The sequence below is a fragment of the Furipterus horrens genome, unplaced genomic scaffold, assembly GCF_987537825.1.
Source record: "Furipterus horrens unplaced genomic scaffold, mFurHor1.1.pri manual_scaffold_11, whole genome shotgun sequence".
In the NCBI taxonomy this organism is placed as follows: domain Eukaryota; kingdom Metazoa; phylum Chordata; class Mammalia; order Chiroptera; family Furipteridae; genus Furipterus; species Furipterus horrens.
Genome location: NW_028327181.1, coordinates 62,793,227 through 62,811,224, shown reverse-complemented (window position 1 = coordinate 62,811,224; position 17,998 = coordinate 62,793,227). Strand labels below are relative to the sequence as shown.

Sequence of the window (17,998 nt, the reverse complement as noted above, 5' to 3'; positions counted from 1 at the left end):
CACATATAAGACAAATATATTCACCATTACTGAGATCATACAGGCTATATCAAACCTGTTCTTTTCTGAATTGAGAAGGAAAACACTTACACCAGTTACTTGGACAAGTTCTTTAGTAGGAAAGAAGATACAGAAATGCTAGAAACCGAGCCTGCAGAAGACGGGAGGCACGGAGAGAGAGGAAATGAGGAGGGACTTCTGAGTAACGGTGTGCGTTCCTCTTTAACAAGCAGCTTGAATCCACAGGCACCCCACAGTTTCCCAGTCCAGTTGGGTCACCACTTAAGTCAATACAGGCCACTTAACACCTTCTGCTATGAAATCTTCCCCTCGGATTGCTCATAAAACACACAGCAGCATTCTGAAACATCTGAACTAAAATACTCAGCAGACATTTCTCTTTGTATTCTTTATGAAAATGTGTTTGTCTTTTATATTACTAGTGTAAAGTAATTTTTTTTAACTTGAATCAGATGGTGTCATTTAGAAAGGACTTTGTTAGTTCTCAGTTTTTAAAATCCAGACTTTTTTCTATATGTAAGATGGTTTTCACTTAAACTTGCATGTCGTTTGCACACAAAAATAAAGAACAGAGCTATATAATGCAATGCAGGAGGAGACAAAAGAAATATACTAATACAAGTAAAAAATTCCTCTAATAGAACAATGATCTGTTTTACAGGAAACAAAAATCATGCCTTGAAGTTTACACAGTGAGTTTGTACATAACTGCATGAAAATATCTATTCTTTCATTAAAAATATTTTTCATTCATGAGTATTTTGAAGTTTTTCATACTGTATACATTTCTTAGAACACGATACCAGCAGCAACTGAAAATGAATCCGAATTTGGTATATATGTGTTATCTACCTCAAGGTAGCTCTGTAGCTTCAGCTTCACTGGAGAGGACACTCCAGCGTCATCGCAAGATGTCGATTCAACACGGGAGGAGACAGATACCGTGTCACTCCCGAGTCGGACTGCACAACCATTCTCGGCGGTGCAGATAGACTCTTAAGAAGCTACGCCATCGTCTCTCGAGACGGACGGCTGCCGACGACGACGACCTCAAGGTAACAGAAGTATGTGGCAACACATATACCAGCCCTAGTGCTTCACGACATGCACTTCTATTTAGCCAGCATCTATAACAGTAAACCGTGTTGTTTTTTTTTAAATAATTTGTTTATTTATTTTATTTTTAGAGAGAGGGGAAAGGAGAAAGAGACAGAGAAACATCACTGTGTGGTTGCCCCTCACTCGTGCCCCCAACTGGGGACCTGATGTGCAACCTAGTAATGTGACGGGACTGGGAATCGAACCAGCGACACTTGGCTCGTAGGCTGACGCTCAATCCACTGAGCCACAGCATCCAGGGCTGTAAACCGTGTTCTTAAGATTCACTCACCATTTATAAATGTTCTGGTATGCATTCTTTATAGTGAAACGTTACTACATCACATCTAATTTATTTTAGCAAATCGGTATATTAGATGTGTAACCTCAGCTTGCTCATCTGTACTGTCTGATTACACAGGACTTCAGAGCCATAGTCTTTTCAGTGGGCTTCGATGTCTTTCCGAATATCTAAGTCACTGTATTAAGTCACTAGTTAAACATTTTCCAATTGTTGTACATTAAAATATTTCCAACATTTCACTATTATAAATAACACTAACAAATACTTTTATATCCAAATCCTTCCCACAATACTAATTATTTAAGGTCAGTAAATGTCAATTTTTTTTCTGGACCTGCAAATGGATAACTTGCTCTCCAAGTCAGTTTTAAAACATATCCCTCCAATATTCTTTGCTCTTGCTCTCATTCGATTTTCAAATAATGGCATTACACTCCACAGTGCTCTTGAGCCTTTTGGCTTTCCTACATTCACCAACTTTACCTTTTTATTAAAAAAAAAAGTTTTTATCCTCACCCAAGGACATTTTTTTCATTGCCTTTAGAGAGAGGGGGAGAGAGAAACACTGACACAAGAGAGAAGCATCAATCAGCTACCTCCTGTACGCATACCCAGACCAGGAACTGAACATGCAACGCAGGTATGTACCCTGAATGGGAATCGAACCTGCAACCCTTTGGTTACAGGACCACGTTCCTACCAACTGAGTCACACTAGCCACGGTCATCAATTTTATCTTTCTGACATCTTAAATGTGTTATACACAGTAGTTTATTCTCAATTCCAATGTATATACCTTTATTACTCCAGTTCTACAGGTTACTGACTGAACATCCTACTAATACCTTAAACTCAATAACTCAAAGCTGAAGTTATCATTTTCCTGGCCAACTCCTTCTCTTCCTTTCTTTTCCTGCTTTAACCAGTTTTCTCTGCAATACATGGTGATCCTTCTCTTTTACCTCATATATCTAAATTAATCACCAAATGCAATGGGATGTATTCTATTCAAATGCTATATATTCTACTTCTTAAATATGATATCAAATTGGTTGCCATACTACCCCATTCTATCCAGACCTCCACTATTCTCAGTTTTTCACTCTCATTACTACACAACCAAGTCCCAGAATTTCAAGTAAATTTCTACCAAGCCATCCTGTAAATTTCAAACAAAATTGTATATCTAAAATAAAATACTAATCCCACCTCAATGCTTTTTCATCACTGTCCATGGCCTCATAAGCCATAAGCACAATACTATAGGAGTTAAGTACTTTGGCTCTAGAAAATGGACAGATGTGATTTGAATTTTTACCCTGTGACTCGCTAAATCTATGACCTTGGGAATGTTACTTAAGCCTCAATTTCGTCATCTACGTAGGGGATTCTAATACTTCACAGGGTTCCTGTGAGAACTGATGAGGAAAAGCATGTAAATTACACAGCATGACTGTGGCACACACTGAAAATACACCAAACATTACTGCATTTTTATTAATATAATCTGACCTACTCTTGTACCTCCATATCTTGCTCTTTTCCTCTTAACATCTTTCATTCACAAATACATATTTCTTCTCTTGCTTTACGCTCACTTTATTTGAATTTGCCGCACTGTTTTGCAAATTACTACATAATTATATCTTTGTCTCATAAACGAGGGTCATGAGCTCTATAGGGATAGATTCACTATTTTATTAACCCTTGTAAGCCCACCACTTAGCATGACTTCTTCCAGTTTCTGAACAAATGCCACTGAACAGAATTTAAAACATATTATTTCTTTTACTATTCATATTACAGAAAATATCCATTCCTTTTACCACTGTCACCTAATGCCTCTTCTGCTGGCCTATTTAATATTGGCTTTATACTTGACACATTTAGCAGCATATACTCTAAATTTACGTTCATGTGGGAGCTGTATTTGATGGGAATAACAACACAATAAAAACAAAGCCATTTAACCACACATTTAGTTTCTCTTACTTGGGCTTGGAGAACTATCTCAATTAATTATTATGTATTATACATTTCTAAGAAAACTGAGGTTTTAAATAAATACCTATTCATAGGCAACCTGAACTAGATTCATTTCCAAAATATCACAACAGTTAACAAAAATCATAAAACCCCGCCTATATTTCTTAAATTTTAAACATAGAGAAAATCTCTAAATTCTGTTATTCACTTCTTAACTTCTCAATGTTTAATGAAAGATACTACAAACTTGAAATTTCAACTATGAACTGAGTGGTGGTTCATTATAATCTACAACAATTGCTGAGCAGTTATCCACATGTTGGTGTAATAGCTAAAATAATTCATTTTTTCCTTTATTAAAGTTACTGAAAAGTGATTCAATTGTCGCTTGATTTTATAATGGTAATGACCTAAAATCATAAATTCTGAACAAGGATAATACAGATGGAATGCAGCCTTATGATATTCATCTATAATGATATAGCCTTTTCACATCTCTGATGAACTAGTTATTGAGTTTAATGCAAATGTTAAGAAAACTAAACAATGTATTTTGAAAATTATACTACAGAACTGTTGAGGTTTTCAATGTTAATACAATGAAATCTTCTTTTAGGTTAGACATTAAAAACATTATTGACAATTCCTTAATCAATATACAAAGTAAAATAAAAAGAAGTATGAATCATAAGATTTCATCAGGATCCAATATTGCATAATACTAAAACACAATTTTTTGTGAAATGGATGTAGGTATTTATATTCACTCAATACATTAATAATGCTCATTGATATTTGATTTATATCAATACCCCCCATTTACCACAAACGCCCAATTCTTTCTGACAGTTTATTTCAATCAACATAATCATAAAAATCACTTCTCAAAGCCTTAAAATCACAAGTCAGGAATTATAATACCCCCAATGAGGGACTACTACTGACATGTTCTACAAGGAAGCAAAACTAGGCACCGAAAAGTTGAAAACAGAAGTATTAGAAATGAGATTCCTGACTCAATTCCTCTTCTCATCGTAAGAGCACAATCTTCTGGTTCCTTCATCTTCTGAGCTTTGTTATCCCGCTAAATGAGCTGCGGTTAGCACTACAAAAGCTAAACAGTAACTTCTAAAACCTATAGCTATCCTTAGGATGAAATTCTAAAAATATTAAATAACGGCACCCTTATATTCTCTTTATTAAAAGCAAAAATTATAGTTAAACAAAACTCTCCCTTGCCAAGATTTAAGATTCTCATGTCTGTTATTGTATGGCTTTCAAAGGTTCAAAAAATCATTAAATCATATGTATTATTGTCCATTTCACAGGGACACCTGCATTTTAAAATCCACTCTGATGCTCAGTCTCAACACAACTAGTATGTTCAAAATACTGGTTTTTCACCCAATATTTTGATTAATTTCAGAAATACCATACATTTAAACTTACCCTTCAGGAGTCGTTTCAATTTTGCACAATCCACATTGATATACTGTAACAATTCTATATCATGAACATCGACATTGTCTTCTGAACAAACAGTCAATTCCTGTAACCTAAAAAGTAAAAACCAAAAATAATTTATCAATTTGTCTTAGGATAGTTAAAAATACCGAATTCAGTGTATTTTTCTCACCCCAATGATGAGTTTATAAGAGAGAATACACATAAAAATAAGAGACTAAATATTTCTTATGAAAATCTAAAGGAAGATAATTTAGGAGATATGATAAAAGAAACCATGATAATCCAGTAAATTTATGTATACGTATGCTAAATCGTCACATTGTATACTTTAAATACACACAATTTTATTTTATTTTTAATCATAACACACTAATAACTGCTGAAGCAGTGAGAGATACATGGGTATTTAAAATACTCTTCTCCACTATGTGTATTTTTAACTTTGCTCTATAATAAAGTTTTAAAATTCAAACTTCAGTTATAAGTAAAATAAATTGTATTAACATCTATTCACATAAACTAGACTTAAGAAACATGAACAGTACAGTAGTCCCCCCTTATCAGCAGTGAAACCCAAGGTCAACCACAGTCCAAAAATATTAAGTGGAAATTTTCAGAAATAAACAATTGATATTTAAAATTGCAGGATGTTCTGTGAAGCAAGGTGAAATTTTGTGCCGTTTGCTCTGTGCCATCTTTGAAAACTCTCGAAATTTCCTAGACACCAAAGGCTTCATTTTTCAGAATTTTGCAGTATTCACACATGTAAATATAGACAATTTCTGTGTATTTCCTGAATCTAATTCACTGTTCCCAGAACAGAAGTTAAGTGTCTGCAGAATAAGCCAGTTTCATGAGCTTCCGGGAACAGACTGCTCAGATATGGGACCTATGAAATACACGTTTCAGACAACTGCATTTGCTATTTCCTTTAGTTTGTGCCAGAAATAGAAGCTGACGACCACTCACCTAAAATACCATTATGATGGTTTAATACAGATGGAGATATCTTATAACACTGCTGCCATAGCATTAGGTGACTTAAAATATGAAAGTATCTAGAATGGCAGATCTTTCTAAAGATTGATTTTATATCTCATATTTAATAAGATAACCAACATCATGAAATTTTGTTGTGTCTGACCATTCTAACCTGTGTACAGATGTTTCTCTTTCAAGATTAACATTAGCTTTTGATATTCCTGTCCTTTGCTTTTCTTGAAGGGAATATGGGCTGCCAATCTTAAGATAACTTTCAATTTTTTCTATTAATTTTTAGAGAGAGAGAAAGACTGAGATTTATTTTGTTGTTGTTCCATTTAGCTGTACTCGCCGGTGGCCTCTGGTACGTGCCCCAACCAGGGATCAAACCTACAACCTTGGTATATTGGGACAATGCTCCAACAAACTGAGCCAGCAGGCCAGGCCTTCAGATAACTTAATTATCTTGCTGAAGTACATACACCGTGTGCTGTGGCTTACAGTGCTCTCTTCTGTAGAGGATTAGATGTTTTCTCCACAGCATTAGCAATTGCACTCAATCGAATTGCTTTTTAATGGGAGGCAAAGGGCCCAATGACTTTAAAAGTTCTTTTTGATTTTTTTGTTTTACAAATCTGCTGGGCTTTTTATGGTTTCTTATTCTTTTTAATAGTTTTAAACTTCTTCTTATGTCTCTTATCATTTAAAACATACTTATTTTATATTCCTTTTAGGATTGTTAAATGATTTCATATATTTGTATATGTCAGCTCTTATTCATAGTGAATTGTTACCTCTCTTTTTTGTAAACTTTGATTGCAGATTCATCTCTAGGGCAGTCTGTATTTTCTATGGGAATCTCTTTTAGCCTGGGACTGTGGTAGTGTCCTAGTGACGGTTTTGCATTTGCTTTTGCCAGGTGCCCTGCTCTGAACATATTTTTTTGTTGTCAATCTGGGAGCCCCAGATTGTATGAGGTCCACATTTATACTAAATATAACATAATGGCCCTAGGCAACTTCTTCTTCTACCCTAAGTTAGGCAGAGCAGACAAACTTCTAGTGCTGGTAGTTCTTTTTCTCCTCCCTCCCTCCTCCACTCTCCTCTCTCCTTCCATACCTTTCTTCTTTTATTTTTTTAATTTTTTTTTTTTTATCCTCACTGGAGGACTTTTTTTTTTTTTTTTTTTTTTTTCATTGCTTTTGAGAGACAGAGGAAAGGAGAGGGAGAGAGAAAGAGAGAGACATACCTCCCATACTCACCTGGACGGGGGCGACTCCACCCACAACCCAGGCATGTGCCCTGACTGGAAATCAAACCCACAATCCTTCAGTTATGGACAGTGCTCCAACCCAGTGAGCCACACTGGCCAGGGCCTTTCTCTTTTCCTTCCTCCCTTTTTCCTCTCTCTCCCCCTCCCTCCCTTCATTCCTTGTTCTTTTTCAGGGAGTGCTTGCTCTTTCTAGTCATGTTTTGTACAAGGCCCCCAGTTCTAATGCCTGCATTATTAGGGTACAAGGCTTTGTATCCAGTCCCATGTGGGACTGGGTTAAGGAGGGAAGAAAACCTAACCATTCTTACCCTTCCTTTGTTGCAAGACCAGGTCATGCCTTCAAAACCATCTCTGGTTTTCAGCTTCCTTTTCATTTCTGGACCTAGGTGGATGGGTTGGTGGTGGTGTTCGTTTCACTTTATTACTATATATTTTAAATATCTTTCTGTTGCTGTTCAGTTTACCTAGTCTTTCTAGATGTTTTAGTGATAGGTTTTCTACTTCATTCTTTTCCTCAAACTACTCTTTATTTAATTTCTCTGCTTCAGAAATGACCTTTAAACATCACAAAATACCCCTTCCTTGTAGAAATAACTGATTATAACAGTAGTTAAACTTTTTTTCCATTTTCACAAACAACCACAAGAACCAGCTCTTCAAATTTATTAAGCTGTGTTTCTTAAGGAGTCATAGTCTGCATTTCTAGGCTCTGTGTATCAACTGTGAAATTTTTAGCATATTAATCAGTATTGAGGACCTTCTCATTCCCAGGGTGATGAACTGCTGAGCTTTTCTTACTCTAATGATAGGAAGAGCTTTAGTGTAAGTGCTTAGAGTAATTTTTATGTTAGCTACACATCTGTAGGCTAAAGCAAGTGAAAGAATTTGAGAGGGAAGAAATAGGTTGGATTTCATTTTTAGCAACTGAAGGTTTACTGTGACGATCAATGTCAGTTTTATACTAAGATGGTCACAATTTGAGTTAATATTATGAATAAGATCATGTAGTATTTGTACATTTTCACCATACCTCTCTCTGCAGATAGGAAAATTAGTAATCCCATTCTACTGCTTACATTTTTTATATTAATTGAAATAATGAGTATGCCGCATTAGAAAACACAATTCAGTGGATCAGCAATACCGCTGTTGAAAAGGCTGTCTGTGGTTGTTAATGAAAAAAGGAAGAAAACTTTAACCTCTTCTATTTAGACTTAAGTGAATTTTTACCTCAGTGTAAAATATCTATATTTTTGTTGTTATTTATATCAGTTTTTTAAAAATCTACATTTTTACTGTGTTTTATAAACAACTCATGCTTGGAGAGACTAAAAAACACTGTATTCTTTTCATCATATTTGTACCTTCAGTGTAAGATTACCTCAAGTAGAAAGGCTGGTCTAGTATTCACCTAAACTAAGAAGGGTTTTTGTTTTATTTTTTATAATTTTTGCACCTCCAGTTCCCTAGGTGTTGGTTGCCTTGCTGCTTCAACCTGTGTATTATTTCTCAGAATATGAAATGTTATCACCCGAAGATTACATGAAGACATTGTCTATTGTACAAAAATTACCAAACATTGTCGATTATATTGTACCGTTAAAAAAATTTAATTTTTTTTTTGCACCAGGAAATCTGATGAGCGGTTAAATATTAATGCCTAGTATCATGATTATAGAAATGCCATTTATTTAAAAGACTGCAGGCTTTTGAAGTTAGCCAATGCCCTCGAAATGCCACAGCACAAATTCTCAAATTATGATGTATGTTTTCATTCATACCTATTAGAAAACAACAGAATAAACAAATCTGACTAATAGATGTCCACTGTTCACACCACATAGAGAAGTCAAAAGATGCAGGTACCAATAAGCAAAGAGAACTGCTTTCTCTATTCGGGATTCTTTGATTCACTGATTCATTTTATACTTCCTACAGGGTCATAATAAAGAACCCATTTGTCTCTACTTGCATGAGAAAAGCAAACCATATGCATGAACACAAATTTCAGAGTTACCGGCTATTGTCAGTTACAATTCTATTTCATTTAGCACCATCTGTATCAATTTCTCCATCTGTATATTATCACAAATGATGATCACATGATGATTTTTAATCAATAAAAGCTTAAATTATATTGATCACATTATTTTAAAGCACAGCAGTATACTGTATATTATAAAAGACATGTCATCAAAAGGTGGATAAGCCCTGGCTGGAGTGACTCAGTGGACTGAGCACCGGCCTGCGGGCCAAAGGGTTGCCAGTTTGATTCCCAGTCAGGGCACATGCCTGGGTTGTGGGCCAGGTCCCCAGTTGGGGGCTCATGAGAAGCAACCACACATTAATGTTTCTCTCCTTCTCTTTCTCCTTCCCTTCCTCTCTCTATAAATAAAACTTTTTTAAAAAGGGGGTGGCTAAAACAGAAGTATAAGGAAGCAGCCAACCTGGTATAATAAAACTAACAGACTCTGAAGCCAGTCTGTCTTAGAAATTTTGGGTCTTCCATTTTGGCAAATCACCTTGATAACTTCTTTGGGTATTAGTTTGCTTACCTGTACAACGGGGCCAGTATCACATACATTTCAAAGATACGAGGATAAAACAACACAGCGCACACTGTAAATGCTCAACAGATGGGAGTTTTTACAGTTTGTATACTTAAAACACAGTCCACTTTCTGGAGATTTCTACTTGGCAATTATTCACTTCCTTCTGCTTCCCTCTGTCTGGGATTATTTGTTTTGGGGAATTTTTTTTAATTTAGGATCTTGTGATAAGCAGAGCTGTGAGATCATTAGAATTCTCACTACTCTTACCAATTATTCTATCTGACTGGCTAATCTCTTCTAAAGGAACAATATGTTAAAAAGTCAAAAATTCAGTGTTTTAATTTAAAAAAGAAAAAGAAAAAGCCTGGTATGGGTGATAGTTCCTAAAATTTAGACTTTTGAGTTATAATAGTACTCATTTAATTTACACACCACTATCACAATAAAAATTTCAAAGAAAACATTGCATAAAATTTCTACAAAAGCCCAGGTCAAACTCATTTCTGTCAACTTTTAATTTTTATGTGGAATAAAGAAACACTTCTACAATTTATACTACTTACAACAGTCCTATGTAGATCTAGATACTAACCTGGTAGAAATGCGACTGAAGACTGCATTGAAGTTGTTGCAGCTGAGAGAAAATAAAACCCCAGAGGCAGAATTCCGAAGTTCAGCTGCATGTTGGTTTCCTTCACGACAGGTGTGAAGAAAATGGCAGATTTCTGGCAGCAACTGTTTGACGAGCATTGTTTCATCTAATCTCATTGTGTCCTTTGGTTGCTAAAATAGAAATAATCACATAATTCTAAAACTTTCTTAAGTTTACATGTAAATATTCTCTATTATGAAAACTTTCAAATATACATGAGTTGAAATAAAATAATGAACATCCATACATACACTCACTGCTTAGATTCAGTAATTGTTAATATTTCATCATGTTTGCTATATCTACGGTTGTCTAATAAAGAGGCTGGTTCGATCTTTTGCCTCAATCACAATAAAAGTCCAGCCCCCCCATCCATCTTCCTTCATCCCCCCATACCCACTCCTGCCTGTCCCCTGTTGATCAAGTCCCTACATAAGCCCTCCCCCTCCAGAGAATCCCCAATTTGTTGTGTGTTCTAAATAAACGCTACTCATATTCTTTACTGAGTGCAATGTATCATCTGTCTCAACATCCAAATAATTTCCTGGATGGGCAATCACACCTGCCTTTGAGCAGATTGACCAAAAAAGATAAATATTACTTACTACCAATAATTTTGTTTTGGTTGGATCATTTCAAAGTAAGTTATAATATTTCAGGCCTACATAATTCAGCATCTCTTAAATATAAGGACATTCTCCAATATAACTTCAATCAATCACCATGCCAAGGAAAAAGAAACAATTCCCTTGTATTAACTAATACCTAATTTATACTCACATTTCCCCAAATGCCCCCAAAATGTCTTTCATAGCTTCAAAAAAGGTTCACAGATTGCAGCATGACTGTTATGTTCCTCTAGTCTTTTTATTCTAATATAACCCCTCCCGTATACATTATCTTCATCTTCTGAAACAATCCCCCCATATACATTACCTTTATTTTTATAACACTGACTTTTTTTTTTAATGGTCCAGTTGCCTTACAAAACGTTTCATATTGTTGATTTGATTATTTTTAGTGGCGTAACCTAACGTGTTATTTTACTTGCTATGTTTTCTGTAAAGTGGAACTTAAACCTAGGTCTGATTACATCCAGTTTAAAAACTTTAGTACACTTCATATTACGTTGGGAACACCTAATGCCAGGTGACCCCATTATAAATGACACCAAGTTTGATAACTGCAGTGTTAATAACAAGGTCTCTACTTTGTAAAATAAATCTCTACTTTACAATTAACAAAACAACCAATGGATGATAAACTATCCTGCAGATATACCGTTCCAGATCAATATTTCACCTAACAGCCTTAGTATCCATACAGCAATAACAATTTTTTAAATCTTTTAAATTTTTTAAAATTATTTTTTAAGCATTTTTTTTCACTGCTTTTTAAAGAGAGAGGAAGGGAGAGAAAGAAACATTAATGCGAGAGAGAAGCACTGATTGGCTGTCTCCTATACGTGCCCAGACCAGGGATCGAACCAGCAACCCTTCGGTTGACACTCCAACCGAGCCACACTGGCCAGGGACATATATCAATGACAAATTTAATAATGCCAAGCATGATGACAGAACAAAACTTTGTATAATTGTGCGCTATGCTCAATTCTGTAATTATAATCCAAGTGCTTTCAGATTAAAATACATTGAAATATATGGACAGTAAATAAACAGATATCACCAAAAAACACAAAATTTGAGTTACAATGCCTATTTCTCATTTATAGGCTAGCCAAACAATACAGATGTTGAAAATAACTCCAATTATAATCAAATAAAAATCATGTAAGTGTTCAATCTTTTGAATGGTCATACAGAAACAAAAATATTTAAAATTTTACTAATAATAAGATTTATAAGTATTCACATTCATTAGCTATTTCAACTATTTATATGATAAACATGTACTTGTAACTCAGTTCACTTCAAACTCCCTCAACTTTAATTTAAAAATGAAAATCAGGAGACAACCGCAAAATCATTGATAGCAATCTGACAAAACACAATTGTTCAATACTGTAAACTATATTATTTTTTACTTATAAATTTAATTTTAAAAACTTACACATTTTCAATCAGAGTACGATAACATATATTTTATCACTATACGTTATATCATGCCCACTTATTAGCATTTCAATTAGGCTATCTCCACAGAGTATCAAATTAACAGGATATTAATATCTCCAAAACACATTTACCATTACCTCTCAATTACAAACATTAACAGAGAAAAGCTGTAGACCTAAAAGAGGCAATAAACCACCCTACCCCAATTCAAACACAGGAGTGGTTGATACACTGGAATTTACAATCAAAGGAATAAGATCACGACAAAGAGTTGATGCGGAAGTTTAAAAACTGTCCTCCTTCACAATGACACTTAACTTATTTAAGAGCCCATATATTCTTTTATTCCATTTTACAAATAAACAACTGCATATCACAAATTAATAGAAAGCACCAAGCTAAAACAGAACTAGCTCACCCTCAATTTAAGTAGAAAACTTAAAAACACTGTCTCACAATTTTGAAATACGGCCAAAGATCAATAAAAGAGTTTTAAAACATTATGCTTAGGTTTTGTGGTCTTTAGTCCTAAACATTCTCCTCCCTAAGGACACAGTTGTGAGAGTGTAACCATTTTTTTCCAACTCCCTAATCTCACCCTTCTGACCATTCCCTCTCTTCTCAACAACACAGTCCTCCCAGAGCAAAGTCCCTTCCAATTAGGTTTAATACAGAGAACAAGTGTAGTACACATGACAGAGAGAAGCAATTCTGAATAAAAGCAAATGATGTGCCAAAGGAACACAGAATATGAGAAATGAATTAACTTCCATACATATTGAATAGAGAGGTATTAAACTTATTTATTTATTTAAACTCCTACCATGTTCCAGGGAAGAATTAAGGCCACTAAAGTATAGAAACACTTCACTTTATACAACAGAAATAATCTTGAAAAAATTCCAATTAAGTCATGGTTGAAATACACTCAGATAACTATTTAGAGGAAACCTGAAAAAGAACTGTTTTGTAGTCAATTAGTCCTCCCCATATCTATTTTATATGTTCATATTTACAAATAACAAGTATTCTTCAGGTAGGGTCAGTAACGGAGTTTTATTTTTTTAAGCTCTCTTTCATATAGATTTGAAAAGTAAAATATTAAAAACAGATTCATACAGGGGAAACAAGCCTACGTTGGTCTTTTGCATAACATCCTTCCGAAGCTAAACAATGCCACAGGCCTAACAATATCTGAAGAAATAAATTAAACCAACAGTGATCTTTTTTTCATAAAATCTTTTCTAAAAAGCCTGAGACATATGTGGCTCAAGTTTTTTAACACTTTGTAATCTTAATATCTATTTAATTTGCAAAAGATGAGAAAATAATTTTCTCTTGAAAACTTGTCACCTAGTCTGCTCTGATTTAAAAATTCATATGCATGCCTTAGACAAAAAGTCCATATGACTGCTCTCCTTGTCCACACCTATACTTTGGTACATCAGATCAACTCAAAATTGAATTCACAAAACCTGCCAACTTAAGATAGATTTACTCACCCCAGCAAGACATTTTTCCAGTGTATCCAATATAATCAATTGAGAGAGATATAAATTTTTTTCAGCAGCTTCTCCAAATATTCTCTGAGAAAAGACATTCAGAACACTAAAAGTTGGTTATTAATCTCTACTACCAATCAGCACACATCTGAAAAGTGAGAGACTAAGATCAAGAAAATCAAGTCTTCCATTTTATCTCCCAGATTATACTATATTTAAATCTATTATTTCTGATTCTAGGCTAATAAATAAATTATCAAGGAAACAAAACTGCTGGCATCATTACAATCTGCCATTAGCCTTGTAACAGTAAAAGAAAATAGTTTGGTTTATACTTTAATATAATATGTAGGATTTAGATATGCATGTAGATCTTTGCCAGAATCCTGAATGAAGCATTTAACCACACTTGGATTCCACAAAATAATCAAAGTCTAAATTCTTACAGCAAAAAATACTATAACAACAATTACAGTGAATTTTAAGCATTCATTATTCTTAAACTGAATTCTACACTATTTACCAACAAGAGACTATGGTTTCCACAACTGAATTTACTCAGTAAGAACTAAATGAATGTCAATATCATATTACTGCTTTTGTTTTGAAAAGAAGGTGCCGAATGTTAAAATGTTTTCTAGGAACATGACCACTTATTATATAAGTAAAATCCTATCACTGGGCCCCACATGCTGTGCAACAAAAGAGCTCCACCAAATCTTAAATGTATTTCTATAAATCATTTACATATTTATAAAAAGTTCTGCTTTTTTTTTTTTTTTCAGAAAATCTTTTCTTCCATAATGAGAAAATATCTTTGTTAAAGCAAATGGTTGCTCACATCTCCGGTTTACTCCTTTTGTAAGTTTCAGGTATTGTCTAATCGGCTTTAAAAAAAAAAAAAAAAAACACAACAAAGATTATGTGACTACAAAAACGGGGCTGATTTTCACAATCTACAATCAGAAATCAGTTTCATAGTTCAATACAAACAATACAAATTGTGGTTATAAGCCTAAAGACAACCAGAGCAATTTGAATTTAGTCAAGAAATAACCAGATCAGTTGATTTGAACTGACTATGAAGAAAATTTTAGATAGAAATTGACAGAGAGGAAGGAATCACCTCAGAAGAGGACAAATATGTTTAAAGGAACAGCAAGAGAATAGCTGGCATACCTTTAAGTGTAGGGAATGTAAACAGATTTTATAAAATGGGGGTGGGGGGCAATTATATGCTTTTGACATGGAGTAAGTTGAGGAGACTGGCATCTGAGGACACTTCAACAACAGGTTCTCTAACAACTATAGAATCTGTCACAAGCTACAGGGTGAAGGAAATAAAACAATATTTTCATAAAAGCAATCTTACATTTTAGGACTACAAGGTCACATTTTATTTATCATCTGCTTAGGACTGGTACAAATTTGATGTGTAAATATTCAAATAAAAAGATACGTAAAATATGTTAATAGATTACTATAGTCAATTCATATATGACACAATATCTTTATGAAATCCTAATTACAGAAAAACAATGGCATGGAGATAGAGTCACAAATAAGAGAAGTATCTAAGGGAAAGAATCAAAAACTAAAATGAAAAGTTAAAGGGTTACCTGTGCTCACCCACAAAATAAGATGAATGTTAACAGAAAATGATTTTCCATACTTCAAAATATACTGCTCCAAATTTTTAAATCAAAAACCAACCAAAGTAAGCTCCCCAACAGAACAGTAACAATTACTCACCATATTGTTAACATTCTTTAAGATAGTAGTGAGGCCGCTTATAACCAAAGAAAACTTGTATTTGGAAATATTGATAAGACATTCCTTGTTGTGTTCAGTACTGACTTTGGTATGTGTGTTCTGCTGTCCCGTTTTTATTGGAAGCTAAAAAGAAAAAAAAGAACAACAAACAAGAAAACATATTAGTTTACACTTGAAAATGACTAAAAAGAACTCTATTCCTCATTCAAAATCATGAGATTTTAGAAAAATTTTATCAACCACAGTTACCTATATTATGAATCTCAAGCTCCAATTTTCTATATCTAATAGCATTTATAGCAAATCTAAAATTCTTTGGAAATTTCAATGTTTGCAGTTCTCTTTCTGGAAGTCATAACTCTCTATCTACAAAATTAAATCCTTACCCAGCTCTATGTAAGAAAGAATGATGACTCACAGAAAGAGCTATAGAGCTATTTCCTTGTAGCTAAAAATTATTTGAGAATGTCTGCAATAAAATGCACACAACCCTTTCTTCCCTTATGCACTGAACTCAAGCATTAACAGAACAACAGACTAAAAAAAAATCTATGCCCCATACCTTTCGTCAATAATGGCAAACAAGTGCAGATTGTTAACAATGAGAACAAACTGTAACCTGGAATAAACAGAGTAAGACTGACTCAGGTAAGATAACCACTCTCAGGTACACAGTTGAGGGAGTGATGGCACAACAAACAGATCAATATCATGGAAAAAAATATCTTTAGGGAACCACATTTACATTTATCTGAAAATGAGTTCAGTTGCACTGCCAAGAAGTTCATGTGCACTCTGTTCAAGAGTAGCATTCTGTATTGAAAGCACCACAAACATATTTACTATTTAAATACTACATCTTGCTGGTGAGGTTCCTCCGTGAAAAAACAAAACTCAGTCCAGCTTTCTCATTTCTAAATGGTGTAACTAAGGGTAAAAAGAGACTGAGTAGCATACCCAGGTTTACTTAGTCAGTTAATAACAGGAGACTAATTTGATAGTAAAGAAATACTAAATAAACGAGGGAAAGCATTTTTAGATTTTGGAGGAGGGCTCAGAACAGAAGCTACAGAATTATATAATGTTAGTTACAAAGATTAGAAAGGGAAAAAATCTGAAAGATCAAAAAGGGGGGATTTTAGAAGACTGGCAGTGGCTGTAATGTAGCTTGGGAATATCCCCAAATCTCTCTGTGATGGTTAATTTTAAGTCAGTTTCTTTGGGTCACAAGGTACACACGTATTTGGCTAAACATTATTTCCAAGAGTGTCTCAGAGGGTGTTTCTGGATTAAATTAGTATTTGAACAGATGCACAAAGTAAGGCAGTTTGCCCCCACCCCCATGTGGGTGGGCAACATCCCATCCACTGAGGGCCTGAACAGAACAAAAAGGCATAGGGAGAAGAATTAGCCCCTTCCACCCGACTGTTTGAGCTGGGACATTGACATTCTCCTGCCCTGGGCATTCCTGTGTGGGATCTACACAATCAGCTCCCTGGACTCAGGCTGAATCAAATCACCAGCTTTCCTGGGTCTCCAGTTTGCAGACGGCAGATTGTGGGATTTCTCAGCCTCCATAATAATGAGAGCCAATTCTTTATAATAAATCTCTCTACACACACACACACACCCCTATTATATGGCAAAAAGGAATTCATAGATGCAACACACACACACACACCCCTATTATATGACAAAAGGGACTTCATAGATGCAATAAGGTCCCTAATCAGTCACTTGATTTGAGTTAATCAAGATGAAGATTATCTTGAATGAGCCTGTCCTAACCCGCTGAGCCATAAGAGATTTAAAGCAGCAAAAATACCTTCTGCTGGCTTTGAAGAAGCAAACTACCTCACTGTGGGGAAGGCCACATGGCAGGAAACAGCAAGTGGCCTCTACGAGCTGAAGACCTCAGTTCTACAACTGTAAGAACCTAAATTCTACCAACCAGTGAGCTTGGGAGGATCCCAAACTTAGAGCAACTCACAGCCCCAACCAACAGCTTGAGTTCAGCCTGGTTAAGAGCCTGAGCAGAGAAATCAGCTAACCGATGCCCAGATAGATCCCCGACCCACAACAATTGTGAGATAATAAGTGTGCAGTTTTTTTTTTAAAGCTACTATGTTTACAGTAGTTGGTTACAGGCAACAGAATAACTAATACAACTACCAAGTCTATGTCTTCAAATGCGTCATCCAAATGCCTATCTGGTATCTCCACACAGGTATCTTGTAGGCACTTCAAACTCACTGTTCCTAAAATTTGATTTATTATCTTCCTACCATGTTTCCTCTTTTAGTAAATAGTACCA

The 17,998-nt window shown here is 34.8% G+C and overlaps 1 protein-coding gene across 2 annotated transcripts in view; it reads right to left on the bottom strand.

Moving 5' to 3' along the window:
* The window catches only part of NF1 (neurofibromin 1), a 211,097-nt gene that overhangs the window by 160,613 nt on the left and 32,486 nt on the right, over positions 1-17,998 (bottom strand). For both annotated transcript variants that reach the window (XM_090257326.1, XM_090257327.1), the window contains exons 2-5: positions 15,664-15,807; positions 13,912-13,995; positions 10,275-10,465; positions 4,859-4,965 (exon numbers count right to left, since the gene is read on the bottom strand). In XM_090257326.1, coding sequence (XP_090113452.1) covers positions 4,859-4,965; positions 10,275-10,465; positions 13,912-13,995; positions 15,664-15,807 — 526 coding nt within the window. The remainder of the gene's footprint in view (positions 1-4,858; positions 4,966-10,274; positions 10,466-13,911; positions 13,996-15,663; positions 15,808-17,998) is intronic.